Raw genomic sequence first — 21,470 nt, forward strand, 5'->3', positions numbered from 1 at the left:
CGATGGAATTTATAATTATATAATTATTATTTTATATTTAATTATTTATATAGAATTTTAATAATATTATATAAATATTAACCAAGACCTGTGTATCGCACGTGCCGTAAACTAAATATATAAATATCATTACCAAATTCTAATATGATAAATTTTAATTACCACATGAAAAACAAAATTTCACAATTTTTTTATTAGAAAATTCATTTAAATTTGAGGAAATAGTTTAAAGTGGTTTTATAGTAGAATCACAATAAATTTACATTTATCCAAAATCATTCCACAGTAGAATCAAATTTTAAATCATTTTTTTTCAAATTTCAATTGTTAAACTTTTCATTATATTTAAATATAATTATTATTCCACATTAGTCTAATTTGATGAAATTCTATAATAGAATTAAGGGTTTTTCAGTATGCATTATATATGCACATTATATATTTACTAGTCTACGGGCCATGCGATGCACGAGTCTTATTTAATATTTATATATTTTTATTAATAATAATATAAATATTTGTTGTTAACGTGATTTGAAACTGAGAAACTATATTTATCTTTATAAATAATAATGTAAATGTTGTTGTTGATGGATTCAAACATGAGAACTTGTACTTTCGGGGATATCTATGCATGACCTTCGGTTAGATGATAAAATGCTCTATCTTTGTCTATTGTATTCTGAATACAATTCATCAATGAATTCATTAATTACTGACAAAAAAAAATGAGAACTTGTGGAGTCTATTTTTTTATTATTTGGACGGATCTAATTATTTTTGTAAAAATGTTAAGTAGATTAGACCGAAACCATCAAGCTAAGAAATAAATTCAAGTATAGAAATTAGGAGTTGAATAATATTTTTCCACAAAAAATATTCTAACTAGAGATGAGAGTGTTTGTAGATGCACATTTCAGATTATGGAATAAGGACCAGTGCGAGTTATAGATTTAAGCCGATGGCAACTTTTTGAGAAAACTATTCATCCAGAAATGGTAATTTAATAATGTTGAAACGAACTACAGTAATGGTATTGGTGATGTTTTAAGTTTAAAGTAGTGGCGATGAATTGGGGGCGGCAAGTGCCAGGTGCGACACTCTGTTTATCATCCTTCACCCCCCTCGCACTAAATTTATATGCTTCTGTCTGTGTAAATAAATAATATACCCAACCAACACATAATTGTTGAATATGGAATCTCCAAACTCGCAAAGCGACAAATTATTCATCACTCCGCATCTTCTTTAATTATATACTCCTTCTCCCTTATATATTCAACTTAAACCCCTATACAGTTTTGTTTCCTATTATGACATCCTCTTTGTATTTTCCGGCTACTTTCCGGCCTTGTTCCGCCGGAATTACACTCTCCCGTTGCCGTCCGTCCAAGCCTCATAGAATTATGTTCGTTCGCTCCGATTTAGAGAAAAATGTTTCCGACATGAGCACCAATGGTATTATCACTCCTCTTTAATTCATTTTTCACTTTTTGTTTTTCTCCCTGTTTATTTAATTTTCATCAATTATGGATTATAAAGTTACGTTGTAGTGGTTTGAGTGATGATTGGGACTTTACAATGTGTTTTCGATAAGTTTGCGTAAATTGTTGATGTTTAAGTTAATATTGAATAATTGGACTCTTGTGTGGTTTGTAATGTGCGTTTTTGACTTGAGATAAGGTATGGTTTTAGCTTAGGGTGGCCAGATTATATCAGAGCAGGTAGCTTGATGTTAGTCTTGTGTAGTTGAAAGCGTGTTTTGTAGTGTGGAGTGAATTGAGATAAGATCAATTTAGGGCTGAAGCATTGCGTTCAAGTGATGATGTAAAAGATACAGGTAGATTAGTTTAGTGTGGAGAGTTATTCTGGGGAAATGACACCTAAAAGTTGACGTGCTCAATGTATTTATATTTTATATACTTGCATTTGATTTCTAAGGATGTCATTTGTGTTTGTCAGGCGGAAAAGTAAACCAGTTCCAGTGACTTTTAGTTCCAACTTCCTTCTACATACCTAATTTGGGTCACTTATCTATGGTCCGTAGGGGTATAGCTAGAACAGTTAAACAACTAACTCTACTAACGTTTCATTACTTGAATAGAACGATCAATGGTATAACCGTACCCACTGAACTTTTGAGGAAAAAGTTATTGTCATAATTTTACAGTCATTTCTCTTTCGGCTTGATATTTCCCATTTCGTCTTCTATTTCTAAAATCACACTGAACCTTAAGATTCACCTGTCAGCTCCGAAAGGGCTATTTCCACCTGAACCGGAGCACTATCGTGGACCAAAGCTAAAAGTGGCTATTATAGGAGCAGGGCTTGCAGGCATGTCTACAGCTGTTGAGCTTTTAGATCAAGGGCACGAGGTTAACAATTCTTCTTTTCAATACCCTTTTTAATTTGCCTATGATACTCAGAATTATCACTCAAATAGTCAAATGTCTGCCCTGCTTGAATTTTTCTAGATACATAGTAGTGCTCTTACACATAATTTCAGAGCATCTTTTTTTACCAGATTCTTTCACACCAGAATTAATTCGAAGCAGAGTAGATGAAAGCATAATTCATAGAACTGCCTACTGAGAGAAGATAATATAGTAATACCTGATGTGCCGTTCATTATATTTAAGTAGTTTTAGTTAACTTGTTTTTCATTACGCAAGTGCTCACCTCTGTGCCTTGGTTGAAACAGGTGGATATATATGAATCAAGGCCTTTCATTGGAGGGAAAGTGGGTTCTTTCGTTGATAAACGCGGAAACCATATAGAAATGGGACTTCATGTGTTTTTTGGTTGCTACAATAATCTTTTCCGTCTTTTGAAAAAGGTAAAGAAAACATTTTTGGGCACAATAATAAACTGTAGCAGTTGTATACAAATGCCAATTTTTTTTCTGTTAATGATTCTTCTCTAGTATGATAAAGAAAATAGTCCCTTGCTCAAAAGTCTGTGACGAAATGAGGGACATATTTCGATATAGAAATGTAATTAGTTCTGCATGTTCTAATGTACAAATCTTGGTATGTGGCTATGTGGTGTGCTTTAATGTTTGTATCTCCTACTTAGTCCTGGGCTCCTGACATCAAATTTGTAATGTGCAGATTGTACAATAAAAAAGAATTAGGAAATATAAGTTGTTTGGCCTCTAACAAAGTACATGTTAGATGTACTCTCTCTGAAATATACTTTGGTTAATATTACATAAACAACTTAGAGTCAACAAGATTCTCACGATTCTTTCAATCTCTACTTGATAGGTTGGTGCAGATCAAAATCTGCTCGTGAAGGATCACACTCACACATTTGTAAACAAAGGGGGTGAAATTGGTGGTAAAGTTTGAAGCTGAACTTTTCACTTCAATCTTTTACATTGACTTTTGACAGAACAATTAACTTATTTGTCGACTGTCGTATGAGTCGTAATTTTTTGTTTACTGATATACTTCCCACTGCAGAGCTTGATTTCCGTTTCCCAGTTGGAGCACCATTACATGGAATTAATGCCTTTTTGACGACGAATCAACTCAAGGTAGTGTTTCGGACATTTGTACTGGATGATTATTCTTGATTGATTGAATAACAAACATTGCCCATTGCAATCAGTTCTATCTAATTTATATGCTGCATATGTACTTTGAAATGTGATTCTGAGAATCATATTTCTTTTACTTAGGTTTCATTGTGTAAATTTAATAGTTATAACAATATTTTCATGTAGATTATGCAATCTTTAGACACACAGACCCAAATACGTATCTTTGCTTATGATCGCAACACTAGTATGTCTAATTGTGTAAGAGAAAACTTAGTTTATACATTATAATTACAAAGTTCTGCAAATTTCCAATTGCCAAAGAAGTTTGCATATAATTGTTTTTCACTAATATTATAGAATTCTTATTACTTTAGGCTTGTTGTTAGTCTGTATTAGAACAAGTCAGACAGTGTCATATGAATGCAAGATTTAGAATAACCTGGGCTGTTTGTACCATAATTGTTACAGCCTTAAACCATTTCCTCTTACAAAGACTTCACTTCTCGCATTGCTTTTTTCTGTAGAAAGCTTGACCGGCCATTGGTAGGTTTTTACTGCTATAAATCTGTTGTAGCATTTTGGGGAACCCTATTAGGAAGTGTTATCCTAAATAGGTAAAATACCAATGCCAGAGTTCCAAATTTGTCTGAAATTAAGAATTGCTCTTTACCTGAGCTGCAGATTATAAAAGGAAGTCTGATTACCAGTAATACCGGTTGTGCAGGGAGTGGAACAGACTCATATCATAGCTTTTTTTCAAGTAACCTCCCATTCATGTTCCTGATAGCAGCTTGACCCTCAAACTGCCACAGTAACATTACTGCATAAATTGCCAGTTATCCATTTATGGTGTCTATACTCTGCCTTGAATGTCTATTCAGTTTATATTTTATCAATTATTGTTTTCACAGAACACATCCCTTTTGAGTTTTGACTAAGCTTTAGAGCTAGGATAGTCTTACAAAGACTTCTGCATCTTAAGTAAGCTTTTAGACTTGGCCAAACAAACACGATGCTATTTTGTCATCAAAAGTAATATGTACATTAGATTTATGGTTTGCAGCATTCTATAATATTCTTTCCTTGAGATTCTAAAATTTGATCTTCTTGATATCCATTTAATATATCTGAAGCAAATTTTGTATGCTCTCATCTCTTGGAGTCGTGCTTGATGTGTTTCTGGAATCTTAATCTTGTTTTCCAGACTTATGATAAAGCAAGAAATGCTCTTGCCCTGGCCCTTAGTCCAGTTGTACGTGCACTTGTTGACCCAGATGGAGCAATGAGGGACATAAGAAACTTGGATGATGTAAGAGATATACCTAGCAATCTAGCTCTACAACCATGTTATCATGTACTCAGAATTTTATTTTATTTTTTGAATCTTTGACTCTCTACAGTTTCTTCTTGTTTCAGATTAGTTTTTCTGAATGGTTCTTATCCAAAGGGGGCACTCGCAAGAGTATCCAAAGAATGTGGGATCCTGTTGCTTATGCTCTCGGGTTTATTGATTGTGATAACATGAGTGCTCGTTGTATGCTCACTATATTCTCATTGTTTGCAACTAAAACAGAAGCATCCCTTTTGCGCATGCTTAAAGGTTCTCCTGATGTTTATTTAAGCGGACCTATTAGAGACTACATTACACAAAAAGGGGGAAGGTAAATTGAATGCACATGATTAGATCATCATGCCTTACTATGTAATATGTAATGGCGCCATTTTTGGTACTAATATCCCTAAAACAACAGGTTCCATCTCAGGTGGGGATGTCGTGAGGTTCTTTATGAAAAAACTAGTGATGGCCAAACATACATATCAGGAATTGCCATGTCTAAGGTAAAGTGCTTTTCATTCAGTTGTGCTAGAAATTTGTATCCCGGTTTAATGAAAATCATAATGAAATGCCCTTTGTTGTTTCTTTTATCTGCCAGTAAATAGAATGCCAATGAACACAAATCCCCAAAATTTGTAGTAGTTGGTTTTGTAAAGATTACTTAAAAATTAAAATAGACGGGATAGGTTAGGTACCCTCTATATCCACCACTCTTTTATTTTATTGTTAATTTTTAGTCAAATCCTACAATCAGATGTTTAAGTCATTAAATGCATTCTATCTTTAGTAGACTACATTACAATTCAGTATAGGAGTATCCAGTAACCTGTGCTGTCAACAGTAGACAGGATCCCTTATATCCCAGTATATGACTTGGGATTGGGAATCCTGTAAATGGACTGATCTCTCTTATTTTAGAATTGGTTCAAGTCTTTATTTAGAAGGCATTTGAATGTGGATAAACATACGGGGATGGCTTAAGAGTCACCAAACCAATGCAGAGCGCATGCAGTAGTCCAGGAATATGTATAAAGTATCTAGGCTTTACGCCTTTACCAAACTAGAATATGTAAAATATTTTTCTGATATATATTTATCCTTGTACATATCAGTTACCCAATCAAGAATAATGCAATGTACAGACAGCTAATGACTTATAGATTAATTGAACTAGGAAAGCTATATACAACCGAATTTGACAAGGAAAAATAGAATTCTTCGGGATTAAAATATTGGTTGAATATTTCATCCAAAAGAGCTATCCTTAATTTCATTCGTAGACAAGCATCAGATGCTGCATCATGAAAGGATAAGCACCAGCCAAGCAATTGACCAATGTATTTATTTTTCCTTAAACTGTAGTAAATCTACCGAAGTAAATAGAACAAAGACATAATCACCGCAGGTAGGACATTGTTTTTCATTTGTCCATGTAACAATTCAGTTGAATCTTGAGTCCAGAATCCAGATTAAACATCCAGGTAAAATCTCGATATAGAGTTGAACATCTAGCAAGTACGACAAACTTTGGTACCCACAAGCTCACCACATGCCCCAAAATATCATGATTTTATAATGGCGCAGTCAGTAGGAGAGGTTTAGCTTATTTTCTGATCAAACTGTTCTAATGCAGGACAGGGTCTTACCGCCCCAGATAAACACAGTCTAAGTTGTGACTTTATACGAGTTACGCATCTAAGTTTTTTACGAAATCTCCTATTGCTGGCTCTAGATGATTGTATAAATTTTTTAAGTTAACTTGCTAGTTTTCTTATGACGGATTTAGAGATATTGCTATCTTATTTTCAGGCAACTCAAAAAAAAGTCGTGAAAGCAGATGCCTATGTTGCAGGTTTGTGTTTTCCTCAGTCTCGATATATAGAATGTAAACATAGTTTCGAAGCAAATTATCTGACATTTACTATGACAAAAATATTAGCCATAGGGAAATTACTGTCGTGCAAATCTCTACATGTATTTAACTATTCACAGTTTCTTTCTCATCGCCATTCTTTCCATTTCTTAAATCAACAATCATCAGATGTTGATTATATCAACAATCGTCAGTATACATTAAATATGCACATTAAGATGTCATGTTACAAATACCAATATGGCAATATCTTTAAGCTTCAAGTATCATATAGTTTTGACTCATATGAAATATAAACAATAAAACCATAGAGATCTGATGCAATGAACTCGATTACAGTGCTGAATCCACAATAACGAAAATATATCATCTCCAGGAGACTTTATGTAAGCATATCAATTTCTTGAAGATCTTAATAATGGGACACATAATTATTGATACAAATTACAAGTGAGGATCTCTGGAAGTGTTTATTTGGTTTGGCAACTCCTGGAGTAAAACCTGAGATGCCAAACAGTAGACGTGTAGGCACTCAATACCCAGATCACGCCCCCTGAAAACTGTTGGAAGAGGTACAGGGATCATAGAACAAAAACTATGCTAATAAGATTTTAAACGTCTGATAATTCAAATCCGAATAGAATTAATGACTTTGTGTGTGTGTGTGTAACTTAAATGATAAATAGTTATCCTGCATAAAGCTAAAAAGAGGGGGGGGGGGTGGAGAGCTAGGGAGGTAAAGAGAGGGGATGTAAACTGTAAAGTTTAATGAACTAATGAAAGCTATTTTATTGTTCAGCATGTGATGTCCCTGGAATCAAAAGATTACTGCCTTCACAGTGGAGAGAATGGGAGTTCTTTGACAATATATACAAACTAGTTGGTGTTCCTGTTGTTACAGTACAACTTAGATACAACGGCTGGGTTACAGAGATGAAGGATCTAGAAAGATCAAGGTCAGTACTTTTCATACGAAACTTACTGTTTCTGAACAATAATCATCAGTATTTGGACAGAGGATAAATTTCTAAACATCAATAACGCTGCCCACCCAACTATGTAATTCATCAAACAAAACCCAGCAATATCGTTTTGTTACGATGAAATCATATTAAATATGGTTTTGGATTGGTGTAAAATCACATTGTACTTGTATAATATGGTCCAAAATTCCAATTTGTGACAAATTATATCCGTCTCTGATTTTTTAGTGTCTTTTGCTTAGATAGTGTCTTGCTTTTTTCCCATCTAATATTTATTTTCTAAATGCTTTAATCAACACAACACATCTATCTACCACTATGAAAGCGAAATGGAGATATTTGGTCCGTAGGTACTCTCGGGTGATCTTAATTATATAATTTGGTTTAAAAAAGATGGACTTAAGCTAGTCTAGAAAAATACTAAGATAGTAAGACGAGTGATCTCCTTGGAAGCCTTCAGAAAATTATTCTTTTGTATTATACAATATTGTGCCCTTAGAAGAGCAAAAACATATTGTAATATACCATATTTATAGTTCTTAATACCCTAGTACTAAATAAGAGAAAAATCAATTCAAAGCCATATTAAAAAACAACTAAGACCCCATACTCGTACATTTTGCCACCCCTATATTTAAAATATTTTACTTTTAAAAAAAATAATTATTTCCTTTTTACCATGGAATGTTAGGCAACTGAGGCAAGCAGCAGGACTAGATAATCTCCTTTATTCCCCAGATGCGGACTTCTCTTGTTTTGCAGACCTAGCACTTGCATCTCCAGAAGATTACTATCTTGAGGGGCAAGGCTCGTTGCTCCAGTAAGATTTCCTTTCTTTCTGAGTAGTATTATCTACTTACCAAAGATATTAGTGTTACCATTGAAGTAAAATAGTTCTTTCTTTAAAACGTTGTAGAACTGTTTGTTGCAGCAGTTCAGTGTGTCAATTTTTTTAATCAATTTTTTCCTTATAGATGTGTGCTTACCCCTGGCGATCCTTACATGCCTTTACCAAATGATGAAATCATAAACAGAGTTACAAAGCAGGTGAGTTCGATTTTGTACAGGATTAATTTCTAATTAGCAACTTATACCTCATTTTCCATTTATACGTAATTTCAGTATGCACGAGTGTACATTCAGGTCCATAGACCTGATTTTCATTGTCTGACGTCAATTTAAATGCGAGGACTTCAAATTGTGTGTGTGCAATATCTTAAACTTCATATGAATAGATTTTCATCTGTTTAAATTCTCAAGAATTACCCATGTTTAGGGCAATCCTTTTATCCTCTCCTAATTACCACTCTCCGATTCCCAGATTCCTGCTGTTGTATTTCACAGCCTAGTAGCCTTCACATAAAAGGTCTGGATTGGATCATATGTTACTCACTTCGGTCCCTAATGTAACACACCTGACTTTTTTAAGAATTAAAGGTGCTAAAAGATAAAAATGAAGGTATAAATTACAAGTTTACTAAACTTGTCGAATATGGCCAAAACATCTAATATAAAAGACCAGAGGGAGTGGTAGACTGATAGTTAGCACTTGGCATTAGTTTTTTTTACTAGTTCATTTCTTGGTAGTTTCCTTCATTTGCATTTTTTCGAATATTGAAGTGTACATATTTTTTAGGTCTTGGCTTTGTTCCCATCCTCCCAAGGTCTGGAAGTTACATGGTCATCTGTTGTTAAAATTGGCCAATCTTTATACCGTGAGGGCCCCGGTAAAGATCCATTTAGGCCTGATCAAAAGACCCCTATTGGAAACTTTTTCCTTGCCGGATCATATACAAAACAGGTTACATATTGATCTAACTCCATGTATACTTTTGTTATTATACAGTATGTGTTTTATGACTTCAGAATGCACGCACATAACTTACAATTGAATTCTTATTCAAGCATAGGACATAGCATATTGGTAATTAGAAAAAAAAGAGGAAAAAGTTTAGCATTTTGCTACAGTGAAAAAGTTTTCATAATGCCTTGCCTGAAAGTTAATCATGTTAACTGCAAAATGCTTTTAAAATAGTGAGCAGGAAAATAAAGAAATACACTATGTTTAGGATAGCCACCAGTATGTAGTGATGCATAATGATGTATTATGTTAAGTCACCATGATTATGTCTGCAAGATATGCCATACAGAATGAGATGCTGCTTGTTCTTCTGTGTACATGCATCACATCTTTATCATTCATCGGAACTTTATTGTATTTAACAGGATTATATAGATAGTATGGAAGGTGCAACTCTTTCAGGTAGACAAGCTTCTGCCTATATATGCGATGCTGGAGAAGATTTGGTGGCCTTGCAAAAGAAGATTGCTTCAATTGAGTCTAACAGACCTACAGAAGCCGAGTTGAGTCTTGTCTGAGCCAGTATGATAATTTTATAAAGAAAGTAACCAGAATTCCTCTAATTGAATCAGGCTTTCTTGGATTGGACGGCTAGAAAGCATTCCTACAAATTTAAATATTACTTCTGTAAAATTGTATCGAACTATAAGAACTTAATTTACAAATGGTGCTGTACTGTAATATGTCCTCGGAGATCATTAGTGTTCATATGCCAAGTGTTGAGTTCCTGGATAAAGATGAACGAAGGAAAGACGTAATATGTATGAATTTGTTGGGCAAATATTAGAGTGAAAATTTCACTATTGCTCTCGCGTAAAGTTATAGTTCCAATTTATGGAAACAAGCGTCAGTTTTCTGCAAGCGAGTCAAATGTCACAATAAATCATAAAAATTTGTTTTGTTCTGGGATACGTTGTAAATAAGTTGAAGAAATGCATGTCTTGAGTTGGTTGATGATGTCTTGCCGTCCCTCCAATCAATGTTGCCATATTTTTGTATTCTTTTAAGAAAATAAAAATATATTTTTGAGGGTTACATTTTTTTTGCTTATCCCTAAAAGAAGAAAAAATGACAAAAATAGCCGATTTTTTGAAAATTTTTAAAAAAACAGTCATTCTGAAAAAAGTGGTCAATTTTAACCGATTGAATACTCCACTGTCAGTTGGGTATCCCAATTTGTATAAGATACTCCACTGGTAGTTGGGTATTTCATATATGAAATACTCCATTGACAGTTGGGTATCCCGTCGGCTAAAGTTGACCAACTTTTCAGGAATTGGTCATTTTTGTTAATTTTGTGTAAAAATAGGCTAAATTTGTCCTTCACCCCTAAAAGAAGAACGAGTTTAAAAATTACGTCATAAATTAATTTTGCTAAATACTACTCCAAACCAGTGTTGTAAAAATCGGGAGTCGGGGAAGATCGGTCGAGCTATCGATTTAGGATTAATTGAAAATCAGAGATTAATCGGAAGGATTAATCGGGGTAAAAACCGGATATATTATAATATTAAATTATATTTAATATATTATTATGATTATATTAGTTATTTATTAACAAATATATATTTATTATATCATAATTTCTATAATTATTCATATTTAAATTAATATAGTATTTTAATTTTAATAAATAATTATATATACTGCAATATAGAAAAATTTGTAAAAATAAATCGGATTTCAAAGATCGAATCGGTCGGATAATTTACAGGGGATTTTTACTACATTGACATTACATCGGATCCGACCCGAGCAAGGAGCGAAACCAATATGGGCGGCGTCAAGATAGATACAGATACATCATACATACACACAACCGTAGTAAAAAAATTGAAATTGCTTTGCAGATAATTTTTTAACCTATTTAATAATATATCATTATATATACAGAAATGAGATCTCTATTAACTTGATTATAGAGATTAAACCACACAACATAACAGGTAATTACGCGCACACACACATTCCTGTTCATCAATTTTGAATGATTTCTTCGAGAAGAAGCAACAATAGATTATATTCCTGTATTTTTTGCTTTCTAATTATCTGTGCATTTACTCGTGTGTGATTTTTAGGGTTTGAATCAATATATATGAAATTCGTGCTCATTTCTTTAATTACTTGTGTTATTGATTATTTATAGTCTGTTTCTTTTGTTGTGATTAGTGTTTGTGCGACTTTAGAGGTTGCGGAGTTGAGTTGATTCGAGTAAGTTGCGATTATTTCATTCTCTCTGGATTGCTGCTTGTTATAATTGAGTTGGAGTTGTATTCAGCTGGAGCTGTAAATTCAACTATGGCTCGTACAATCACTGTGTATCTCTACATTCCCAATATCATTGGTATGTTGTTTTTTTTCCTCCTATTTGTTCCGGATGAAATTTTGTTTTGATTTGGCATTCTATTCCCTCGTTAGTAGTTATGTTTTATTTTGTTTATTGTCAATGTTTAGTTTGAGGCTTTTATAGTTACTTAATTAGGTGTATATGAAATGAACGACTGTGGTCAAAATTGAAACATTTGAGAGAATTATTAGATTACATTTGTGATTTTTTCGTAATCATGTTCTATAGTTATCCAGTTCAGGTTTAATTTATTCTCTATTTTTATTTTTTTCTCAGCAATTTGGTAGATAATTTTTTCATGTTTATGTTTTTCCAGGATACATAAGAATTTTAATGAACATATTTGCCTTTGCCATATGCTTTTCTGACAGAAAGCTTTTCTCACTTCTTTATTTCATCAGGTGAGGATGTGTCTTGTAATCGTTTGTGTATGTCTATGTACCTTCCCTATGTGTATTAGTTGAATGACTAATTTAATTGAATATTTGATGGTGAAGCTTTGTATGTGATGCATTGGATGGCTGGTTTGCCCGCAAATTTAACCAAGGTACAGTGTTGTCTCAATATTGATGTTTGATATGTTACGCTGGTTGCTAGATTGGTGAATTGTTTGTTGGATCTACTTGGTATAAGGCGGCAAGGTGCTTACGTTTAACTACAGGCATATAAAAATACATCATACCAAAATTAGGAACAAAATACATTATAGTAACCAATGAAAAATTTTGCAACTAATCAACTCTAATTCATCACAAAAGAAGATTTATATACTGTATCTGCCCCCTCCCTCCTAAGACTTGAATCTTTAGTGTAGGAGGATGGAATTCTAGTTTACTAAAAGATCTTATGAATTGAAAGACTGCCACTCTCTAACCCTATCAAGTTCTGCCACTCTCCTCACGCATACTTGTAATTTTGCTATATCCAAGTTCAGGAGAAAGGAACTGGGGGAAAATGGTTTGATGCACAGATTATAGATTAACGGAACATGTTTTTTTAATCTTACATCTTAATCTTAGAATATGCTTAGTTTAAGGTCTAATAATTGACTTCACGAGGTGAGATTAATGCGTGGGCACCATAGAAATCGAAGAGAATTACGGCAATTACATTAGTGGTCCAAATTTATCAAATTAATTGTAATAAAAAAATTAATTTTAGCTTTCGCTAGGTCCTACAGCTAAGTCACTGTGATATTGGACTTTTAGAAATGACTTCGATTGGAGGTGGAAAGCTGATTGTTAGTGTAGATCTTCAAGTTTATTATTATTCCTCCGATTTTTAATTGGTCAGGTGATCTTAATTCAATGATTATGGTAAATGAGTAGAGGGTGTATTGGTGTGCCTTTTTTATGATGATAACTGTGCAAGAAGGGTTGTGGCACATATAATTAATTTTGTTCCCTTTTCTGGTATAGTTTCTACCTTTGGAGCTGTTTTGGATATGGTAACAGATAGGTGATTTTCAATAAAACTTCCTCATCTCTCTTGTTTGACATTGCATTTACCGCAAGTTCAAAATAATCTTTTGATTTGTAATGCTTCTCTGCCCACTGGTTGTAAATGATATGTGCCTTGCAGGATTAGTACAGCTTGTCTACTGGTAATTCTTTCACAAGTCTACAGGTTTGTATAATCTATTATTTTAACTCTAGTAAGTGCTGAACTTTTGGAGCTTCTGCGTGTGAAGTTTCTTTGCCATCTTTCTCCAGGCCCGGGTTTGTTTTCATGTCATTGCTTGCTCTAGATATTGCCAGCCATTGGTTGCAAATGTATAGGTACATAAAATTTCATTCTTACTTTCCTGTATATTAGATTGTTAACATGTATTGTCGGAAAATGACTAAACCAGTATACCTATATCTTGACTGTCATTGATCGAATATTTTGTAAGATAACTTCTTTTGCTTCATTTTTTCATTGCAGTACTTTCTTGGTGGGCAAAGCTAGCCATAAAGATGTCAAAGACAGCACTAGTTGGCTATTTAGGGCATACTACAAACATAGGATGTTCATGGGTTATTGCTGTGTTGCATGTGAAGTGAGTTCCTATTTTTAGGGTTTTTCATTATAATAATCGCTTAGAAACATCATGTTACATTAATTGAATTTTTGGATCTGCAGGCTCTTTACATAACTTTGTTTCTTCTCGCGAACAACCAGACTGAAAATATAACTGAAGTAAGGTTTTAAATTTTGATGATTGTTTAATTTTTATAGTTGGAGTATCTTACAGAAAGATCATGTTATGCATAATATCCTTCTTTAGGTACTTGTGGGTGTCGCTCAACAAAGTTTGCTAAATTCCATTGTTCTTGGGTTTCTTCTATTTGGATGGGCAATCAAGCAATCCATCAATGTCATACAGGTACTTCTTGAAAAGGAATTGGTTTTGTGTAAATATGTTGGTGCTTACTGCTTAGTATAACTTTAGTTATGGTTGTGGTATTCTCATTGTCAGTTGAATATATTGCAATGTTGGAAGTCGTTTCTGTCCTTTTAACCAAATGATTTGGAAAACGAAGAATATATTGATCTGGAATGAATTTTAAATTCCAAGTTATCGAATTTTTCTATTAGTAAATGTTTAATGGTTGGTCAGAAGTGATGAGGAGGTCAAGAGGGTTTAAGTTACTTAAATGATAATATCTAGCCTGTTTATTTTTGTAAATATGATTTTTCTGTATTCTTTTGTAAATTTTAATTTCTGGGGATGCTTATAATTTATGTAAATATTCACAACAAGTGTTTTGGAAACGACTGAGTAAGCCAATTAATCGGCCGCCTGATAATATTTGGACTATTTCTGTTTAGCAAAAAAAAAAAATCCGGCCGCTTGTGTGGATATCGGTTTGCTCTGATAGGTATAAATTAAGAAAAGCTCCACCTGCTTGTAGTTTTCTGACATGCAATTAGACCATAGGTTCAGCCATATTAGGCACACATATAGCCGTAGGTGGCCAGACGTTTTTATCTTCTCCTTGTAAAGCAGTGTAGAAATATCCGTGTCCTGTGACACGAAGTAGAAATAGTGACGCAAGACAAGGATAAGATTAGGATAGAATTTATTGCCACAGAGTGTAGGTAGAAACACAAATAAATACTGGATTTATCTCTCGAAATCAAACTCTGAGTATTATAAGATATTTATGTCTCTCCGTATATTATAGAGGAGTTATAACCTATCTTGGATGACATAATAAGAAACTAATATTAGTATTTATCTACATTTTTTATAAATAACTATGATTATGTACATTGAGGGAGGAGATCACTCAGTGTAAAGAGTACATCATTGACTGTTTATTGACCTTATTAACTAACTCTGGCTTGTTGACCATCCTAATTACTAACTGCGTCATCTACTAATAGGACTATTTTTTGGAATATTAGGGATTCTGACAAATCCCTAGGGTGTTTGTAGAACTGAGCATCCTAATCAGTTACATTAATCGGATGTTATCTCATGATGTCATGTTGTATATTTGTATGTTGCTTGGAATTAGTAATAGAGATGGTATTTTAATTAGGGTTTGGTTCCTGACTACCATGTCTGTTCTCCAATCTTTATTAAACTGTTGGCAATCGTTTTTCTTGATTGCAGATGAAGACAGCTGCTGATTTATGTGTCCTTTACGATATCAACAAGAAACCAAAGGACTAGTTTGGTAAACAGCAAAGGATGCTCTGCAATGTACTTCACTAATTGGTACTTAACCTTGGTCACTCGAGTTTCCACTTGGTTAAAACATAGATGGTGTTCCAGTTGTATGTGGTTTGCTTGAAAGTGGCTTTACTTTTGTATATTTGGAAAAATCTGGCTTGCTGGTGTATCAATTCTCTTCTACTGCAAAGTTCGTTTCATGATTATCTGCACGTCACAATTGTCGAAATATATTTCTTGTATAGCTAAGGATTATTGATTTAGTCTACAGCATGATGAAGGAATTGCATGAAAATCTGGATGTTTGAACTGAGTGAATGAAGTCCTTTGGGAATATGTTTTTCCATCCTTATTGTTTTCTGCCGGAGGAATTCAAGTAGAATTCCATTAAACTGGTTAGTGAAAATTCAAACTGAGACCTTGACATGTTTATATATTTTGGCAGCCACACGGAGTAGTTGATTTAAACTAATACAAGACCAGCAAATTGTTCACCTTCTGTTGCTTAATACCGCCTCCAATGAAATGGTTACTGGAAATTTAAATTGTTAGACGTTGACGTGTTTAAATATTTTTGGCAGCCATATGGAGTAGCTTGATTTTAGACTTACACAGCACCTGTAATTGTTCACGTGTTGCGAAGTACCTTCTCCGGTGAAATGGAAAATAATACTATATGCAAATTGAGTTGATGTTGAACTGAAGAAAGCTTCAACTAGACCAGCTATAAGCATATATTACATTGTAATGATCAGTATCTTGTATCTGAAGTAATGGCCTATCACTAGCTTTGCATTTATATTCCTCGCATAATCTATTCAGTCAGAACTCGGAACTTCCATTCCATGAATGAAGTGGTGGACCTCTAGCTTTAGTCGTACGTATACACTTTGATCTGTTCAGAAAGAAAAAAAGAAGCTTCCGCATCTATTTTATCTGTTCGTTCATCATTAGATACCAAGTACTAAGAATTCTCCGATATGCTTCGATTTCCATATCAGACTAAGATGAATTTCCTAAAATGATGTTAATTTTAAAATATATTTTGACAAAGGAAGGAATGGAGAAGTACAGTACACAATGCCAACAAAATGGTGGTGCACTGGTTGAGTTCTTATATCCCTTGCGAGAGGTCAGAAGTTCGGCTTTTGATTTAACAAAAAAGAAGTATTTTCCATTACACGAGACTCATTGAAGACAAAGGATGTGAATAGTTAAATTTTAGAGTAAATATAGAAGAAACTCGAAAAATATCCGAAAGCATAAACTTCGTGAATGTTATTTGAATGGTTGCATTTGCATGACCGTAGGTGAGATAGTGATCATCATACATGCATGCACTAATCTAAAATACAGTATAAGTTTTACAACTTGTATGTACAGTAAAAAGAGCTAGCAACCTCTTAAATCCTACAAGAACAAATTATGTTGCATACTAAAGCGTGTTCACAGGCTAGGTGGTTGTTCCCTTCTTGTTGTCTTCATATATGAGTATTAGCAGCAATTTCGAGCTTGAACTGTAAAACACTAATTACACCTGCATCTAATGAAGTTCTGGTATGAAAAGTAAGAAACATATTATACTACAACATTTGCAGCTTCAAAGAATTCTACTCCTTGTTTTGACCATTCTGCGTCGCTGCAGCAGTTGGCTGATCCGTAGCAGCTGCAACCGCAGAAGCTGCTGTGTTGTTTGTCATCAAACTGTCAAACTTTTCTGTCTTCCCCAGCACAATCTCAATCTGCACACAATTTCTCAACACTGTAAATCTTGATCTTAAAATAGTTCTGCGACATAAATTCTTCATATGAAATCTGAACAACTGTTGCGTCTTCCTCACCTTGGCTTTCTGAACTAGCTTGCCCCTGGTTTCATCTTTCATTGCAACTGTTGATGTGTTAACCCCTATACATTGAAATAACATAATAGTATACAAATAATTTAATGAGCCCGATAATCAGGAATTTATTTTAAATCAAATTTAATGCGGGGAAAATATAGAAATTAAAACAAAAAACTGCTTACTTTTCTCAATGGCTAGACCATTGTTCTTGAGGATCTCAGCAACTGTGACAACAGTAGTTATAGCTGTAAACACAATAAGTTAATTTCATTGTTATATATACTAAAACTATTATTATTGTTATTTTATAGAAATCATTATGATGTCAAATTATTATACTTATAAGGAAGTAGATTAAAGAAAAGTACCCATGCCCAAAGCAGAAAGCTCAACCTCATTGTGTTGTTGTATGTACCTCTGCATTTGTGCCAAAATATAATTACAAAACAATATTAAATAAAATGTCTAATTTTAGTATTTAAAAACGTAACTGTCTGATAACATCTTTCTTAACAAAAACTGGATGTTATTTTTGCAGACATGTTTCAAGCATGTTAACTTCAAATTGTTATCCCGGAACATGTTATTTGTAACATCTTAACTTGAAACTCGGCGGAGAAAACCAAAGAGTAAAAACAGTTTTGATCCACAAAAGATGTGGAAAACCAAAGAGCACTGAGAATTGATAATGTACCTTAGCAAGATTGACATAAAAGAAAAGAGGCTTCTTGGTGTTTGAAACCTGAATCCTATTTTTCTTTTGTGTTTCTGTATTTTTTGCTACCGTGGTTGTCGTTGTCGCCGTCGTCGTCATTGTTGTTGCAGTGTTAGCGTTACCGTTGGCATTAGCAGTTACAGACGTTACATTAACAGTTTCAGTCGTCATTCTTTTTCTTCTGCTTTTTTTTTAAAACACAAACACCCTTTCCACTTGATTTATTTCTTCATTTTTTTTTATATGATCAATCTGTATGTATGAAAATACTCTCGAAAAACAAGTAGAGCCGTTGTTGGATTAGGTTAGTTACAGATATATGTGAGTGGCAATTATGCCCTCAACAAATGGGTGTTAGAACACAAATGTAGTGCCCTTTCTTTATTTTCTTTCTATTGCCAAGTACCCTTTTTCATTCTTATTACTGTTAATTAATCATTTTGTTTATAAAGGACTTAGGATTGGATTCATGTACTTATATTCATTTTCATATTAATTTATTTATGAGATTCAAATTGTCTCGATATAATTTTTTACAGTTCAGTTCATATTCGGATTCATAATTATTATGGATCGGGTATCCGATCCCTTTAATATATATTGTTTGTAAAAATAACTTAATTTAAATTTAAAGGGTATATGGTAATCCTATTTGGATACGTATTCAAGAATTAGATATTTGTATAATTATTTTATAATTATTATGTATTTGTTACTTGGCCGTGATACATAATATACGCATTTGACAATGAGTATCATTAAAATAATTGAGATTCGATTTACCAAATTCGCGTATGTAATACCACATTCATAAATGTATATTTAAATCATTAAAAATAACCAACATCCCGTAATCAATATTTTTGTTGTTTTTATTGAAAAATTGTCATTTTTAACAATTTTACATTTTTTTCAGATTTGACAAGCGTAAAAAATAAATGATAAATTTAATATACTTTTTTGTTAATTAACTACACACGCATACGCTAGAAGTCGAACGACTCACCTGGTGCAATGAGGTACAGTAAAACCTCTATAAATTAATATAGTTGGGACCAGAGAATTCTATTAATTTAGAGAGGTATTAATTAATCGATAAATTAATAATTATTAATTTATAGAGAATTTTCGGTAGCAAACAAAATTAACTTTTGATTAAATTTTTATTCACATAAATTTAAATAAAATGAATTGTACAATTTATATTTTATACTTAATTCAATTAATTCAATGTATATGAATTTAGAAAGTCAATGTAATGTACAATATATTAGATTCAAAGTCCATGTAGTGTATAAGTTAAATTCATTGTATTTTACATAGAAAATATTCAATGTATATTAGGAAAATTCAAAGTACATGAATTAATTTAATTCATTGTATTTTACATAGAAAGTATTCAATGTATGTGTAGTCATAAAATATATTATATATACTGTATATACTAGATTGGGGGAAAAATTATACAAACAAAACAATGGTTTCTCATCTAAAAGGTGTCACAAAATCAATAATGACGGATGAAGCAAGAAAAGCATTATGTGAATATAAAAGAGAAAATTCATCATGCACTCAAAAAGATCTCCAGTTGTGGCTCGAGAATAAGTTTCATCTAAAAGTTAGTCAAGGTACAATATCAAATACACTGAAAAGGTCAGCAGACTATCTTGCAGCTAATTACTTGGAGAAAAGAAAAGATATTAAGCGACATAAACCAGCAAAATATCCAGATATGGAGAAGGTTCTCTATGAATGGTTTCTCCAGTACCAAGATCGTGTTAATATGACAGGAGAGCTAATTTTAGAGAAGGCAAAAGAGACCATGAAAATTTTATACCCTCAACAAGATCAGGAGCACACTTTTTCTCAAGGTTGGCTTGAGAAATTCAAGTTAAGACATGGTATTAAGTCATTTCGTCGCTTTGGAGAAAGTGGTTCTGTTGATGTACAGGACATGGAGAAGAAACTGGAGTCCATAAGGGAAAAAATAAACCAGTTCCCTATGAAAGATGTTTTTAACATGGACAAAACTGGTTTGTTTTACAGGTTACAAGCTGATCACTCTCTTGCTACGAAACAACTTGAAGGAAGAAAATAAGACAAAGAAAGGCTCACGGTTGTTATATGTTGCAATGAAGATGGCTCTGAAAAAATTCCTTTATGGATTATTGGAAAGTATGCAAAGCTACGGTGCTTCAAGAATGTTAACATGGGCAGCTTGAATTGTCATTATCGTGCAAACAAAAGAGCTTGGATGACTAGTGTACTTTTTGATGAATACATTCGTTGGTTTGATAGCCAAATGCAAGGCAGAAGAATTTTGTTTGTGGTAGATAACTGTCCAGCACATCCAAAAAATATTGAAGGACTACAAAATGTTGAGTTGTACTTCTTGCCACCTAACATGACATCAAAAATCCAACCTTGTGATGCAGGAATTATAAGAGCTTTCAAGATGCACTATCGCAGGAGATTTTATCGTGGGTTATTAGAAGGTTATGAGTTGGGACAATCTGATCCAGGAAAGATTAATGTTTTTGATGCTATCAATTATGCAGTCGCGACGTGGACGACAAATGTAAAACAAGAGTCAATAGCAAGGTGCTTTCAACATTGCAAAATTCGTTCCATAGATGAAGTTTCGAGCAATTTAAATGAACATACAACTCTGGAAGAATACATTCATGAACTTGAGGTGATGATTAAGGATCTAGGTTATCGTAATAAAATGGATGTTAATAACTTCTTAGATTATCCGGGTGAAAATGAATCATGTTCCGAGGTCCAGAGTATAGAAGAGATTGCAAACACCATCCTTGAAAATAGTGTTGAAGATGATCTTGAAGACGATACAACACCGTTGGAGCCGGTTACACGTAAAGAAGCACCTTAAGGCATCAAAAATGCTTAATAACTTTTTGATGCAACATGAAAGCACCACACCCGAGCTTTTGGATGTAATAAGGAAGATTAGGGATGAGCTTCATGTTGATTTAAATTATATGAAAAAGCAAACTACAATTGAATCATATTTTACAAAGATGTAATAGCTATATTTTTATGAATATAAGGGAATTATTAATTTATAGTTTTATTGGGACCATATTTTTATACAGGGTTTTCAAAAAAATTATTATCTTATTATCTTATCGAAATTGATCATTTTTTAAACTGGCCCAAGTCGGGACCGGACAAAATTATTAATTTAGAGAGATTATTAATTAATCGAGTATTAATTTACAGAGGTTTTACTATATAAGAATTAAACCACCGCATCAACACCTTATTCGCTGCTTTACTACA

The 21,470-nt window shown here is 33.2% G+C and overlaps 3 protein-coding genes and 1 pseudogene across 3 annotated transcripts; 3 read left to right on the forward strand and 1 right to left on the reverse strand.

Moving 5' to 3' along the window:
• The first annotated feature begins 907 nt into the window (after window positions 1-907).
• On the forward strand, window positions 908-10,402 carry LOC141661778 (zeta-carotene desaturase, chloroplastic/chromoplastic). Its single transcript, XM_074468780.1, has 14 exons — window positions 908-1,458; window positions 2,251-2,375; window positions 2,702-2,836; window positions 3,267-3,339; window positions 3,465-3,538; window positions 4,749-4,853; window positions 4,961-5,205; window positions 5,296-5,383; window positions 6,690-6,732; window positions 7,553-7,709; window positions 8,428-8,556; window positions 8,711-8,783; window positions 9,373-9,537; window positions 9,963-10,402. Exons 1-14 carry the CDS (start codon window positions 1,314-1,316, stop codon window positions 10,113-10,115), a joined length of 1,710 nt encoding a protein of 569 aa, XP_074324881.1. The 5' UTR covers window positions 908-1,313; the 3' UTR covers window positions 10,116-10,402.
• Window positions 10,403-11,387: 985 nt separating this feature from the next.
• LOC141661779 (putative CDP-diacylglycerol--inositol 3-phosphatidyltransferase 2) lies at window positions 11,388-15,954 on the forward strand. The gene is made up of 11 exons (XM_074468782.1): window positions 11,388-11,543; window positions 11,767-11,941; window positions 12,261-12,345; window positions 12,442-12,491; window positions 13,363-13,402; window positions 13,526-13,570; window positions 13,657-13,722; window positions 13,871-13,985; window positions 14,069-14,125; window positions 14,214-14,312; window positions 15,549-15,954. Exons 2-11 carry the CDS (start codon window positions 11,896-11,898, stop codon window positions 15,606-15,608), a joined length of 663 nt encoding a protein of 220 aa, XP_074324883.1. The 5' UTR covers window positions 11,388-11,543; window positions 11,767-11,895; the 3' UTR covers window positions 15,609-15,954.
• A 905-nt stretch (window positions 15,955-16,859) lies between these two features.
• Window positions 16,860-18,411, reverse strand: LOC141661700 (uncharacterized protein At2g34160-like). Its single transcript, XM_074468707.1, has 5 exons — window positions 18,147-18,411; window positions 17,821-17,869; window positions 17,635-17,697; window positions 17,450-17,514; window positions 16,860-17,350 (listed from the first exon to the last, which is right to left on the reverse strand). Exons 1-5 carry the CDS (start codon window positions 18,336-18,338, stop codon window positions 17,219-17,221), a joined length of 501 nt encoding a protein of 166 aa, XP_074324808.1. The 5' UTR covers window positions 18,339-18,411; the 3' UTR covers window positions 16,860-17,218.
• A 1,233-nt stretch (window positions 18,412-19,644) lies between these two features.
• On the forward strand, window positions 19,645-21,232 carry LOC141724024 (ARS-binding protein 1-like; annotated as a pseudogene).
• The last annotated feature ends 238 nt before the right edge of the window (window positions 21,233-21,470 follow it).

Source organism: Apium graveolens, chromosome 5, assembly GCF_009905375.1.
Source record: "Apium graveolens cultivar Ventura chromosome 5, ASM990537v1, whole genome shotgun sequence".
Lineage (NCBI taxonomy): Eukaryota > Viridiplantae > Streptophyta > Magnoliopsida > Apiales > Apiaceae > Apium > Apium graveolens.

What these genes read in the sequence shown, in the direction of transcription:
- LOC141661779 (XM_074468782.1), top strand. Translation starts at nt 11,896, where the DNA reads ATGGCTCGTACAATCACTGTGTATCTCTACATTCCCAATATCATTG. An exon ending in TGCCCGCAAATTTAACCAAG is followed by an intron (nt 12,492 to 13,362) that starts GTACAGTGTTGT and finishes TTTCTGGTATAG; the next exon opens with TTTCTACCTTTGGAGCTGTT. An exon ending in CATTGGTTGCAAATGTATAG is followed by an intron (nt 13,723 to 13,870) that starts GTACATAAAATT and finishes TTTTCATTGCAG; the next exon opens with TACTTTCTTGGTGGGCAAAG.
- LOC141661700 (XM_074468707.1), bottom strand. Translation starts at nt 18,338, where the DNA reads ATGACGACTGAAACTGTTAATGTAACGTCTGTAACTGCTAATGCCAAC. An exon ending in TTTATGTCAATCTTGCTAAG is followed by an intron (nt 17,870 to 18,146) that starts GTACATTATCAA and finishes GCACAAATGCAG; the next exon opens with AGGTACATACAACAACACAA. An exon ending in AGCTAGTTCAGAAAGCCAAG is followed by an intron (nt 17,351 to 17,449) that starts GTGAGGAAGACG and finishes AATTGTGTGCAG; the next exon opens with ATTGAGATTGTGCTGGGGAA.
- LOC141661778 (XM_074468780.1), top strand. Translation starts at nt 1,314, where the DNA reads ATGACATCCTCTTTGTATTTTCCGGCTACTTTCCGGCCTTGTTCCGCC. An exon ending in TTTTCCGTCTTTTGAAAAAG is followed by an intron (nt 2,837 to 3,266) that starts GTAAAGAAAACA and finishes TCTACTTGATAG; the next exon opens with GTTGGTGCAGATCAAAATCT. An exon ending in ACATAAGAAACTTGGATGAT is followed by an intron (nt 4,854 to 4,960) that starts GTAAGAGATATA and finishes TTCTTGTTTCAG; the next exon opens with ATTAGTTTTTCTGAATGGTT.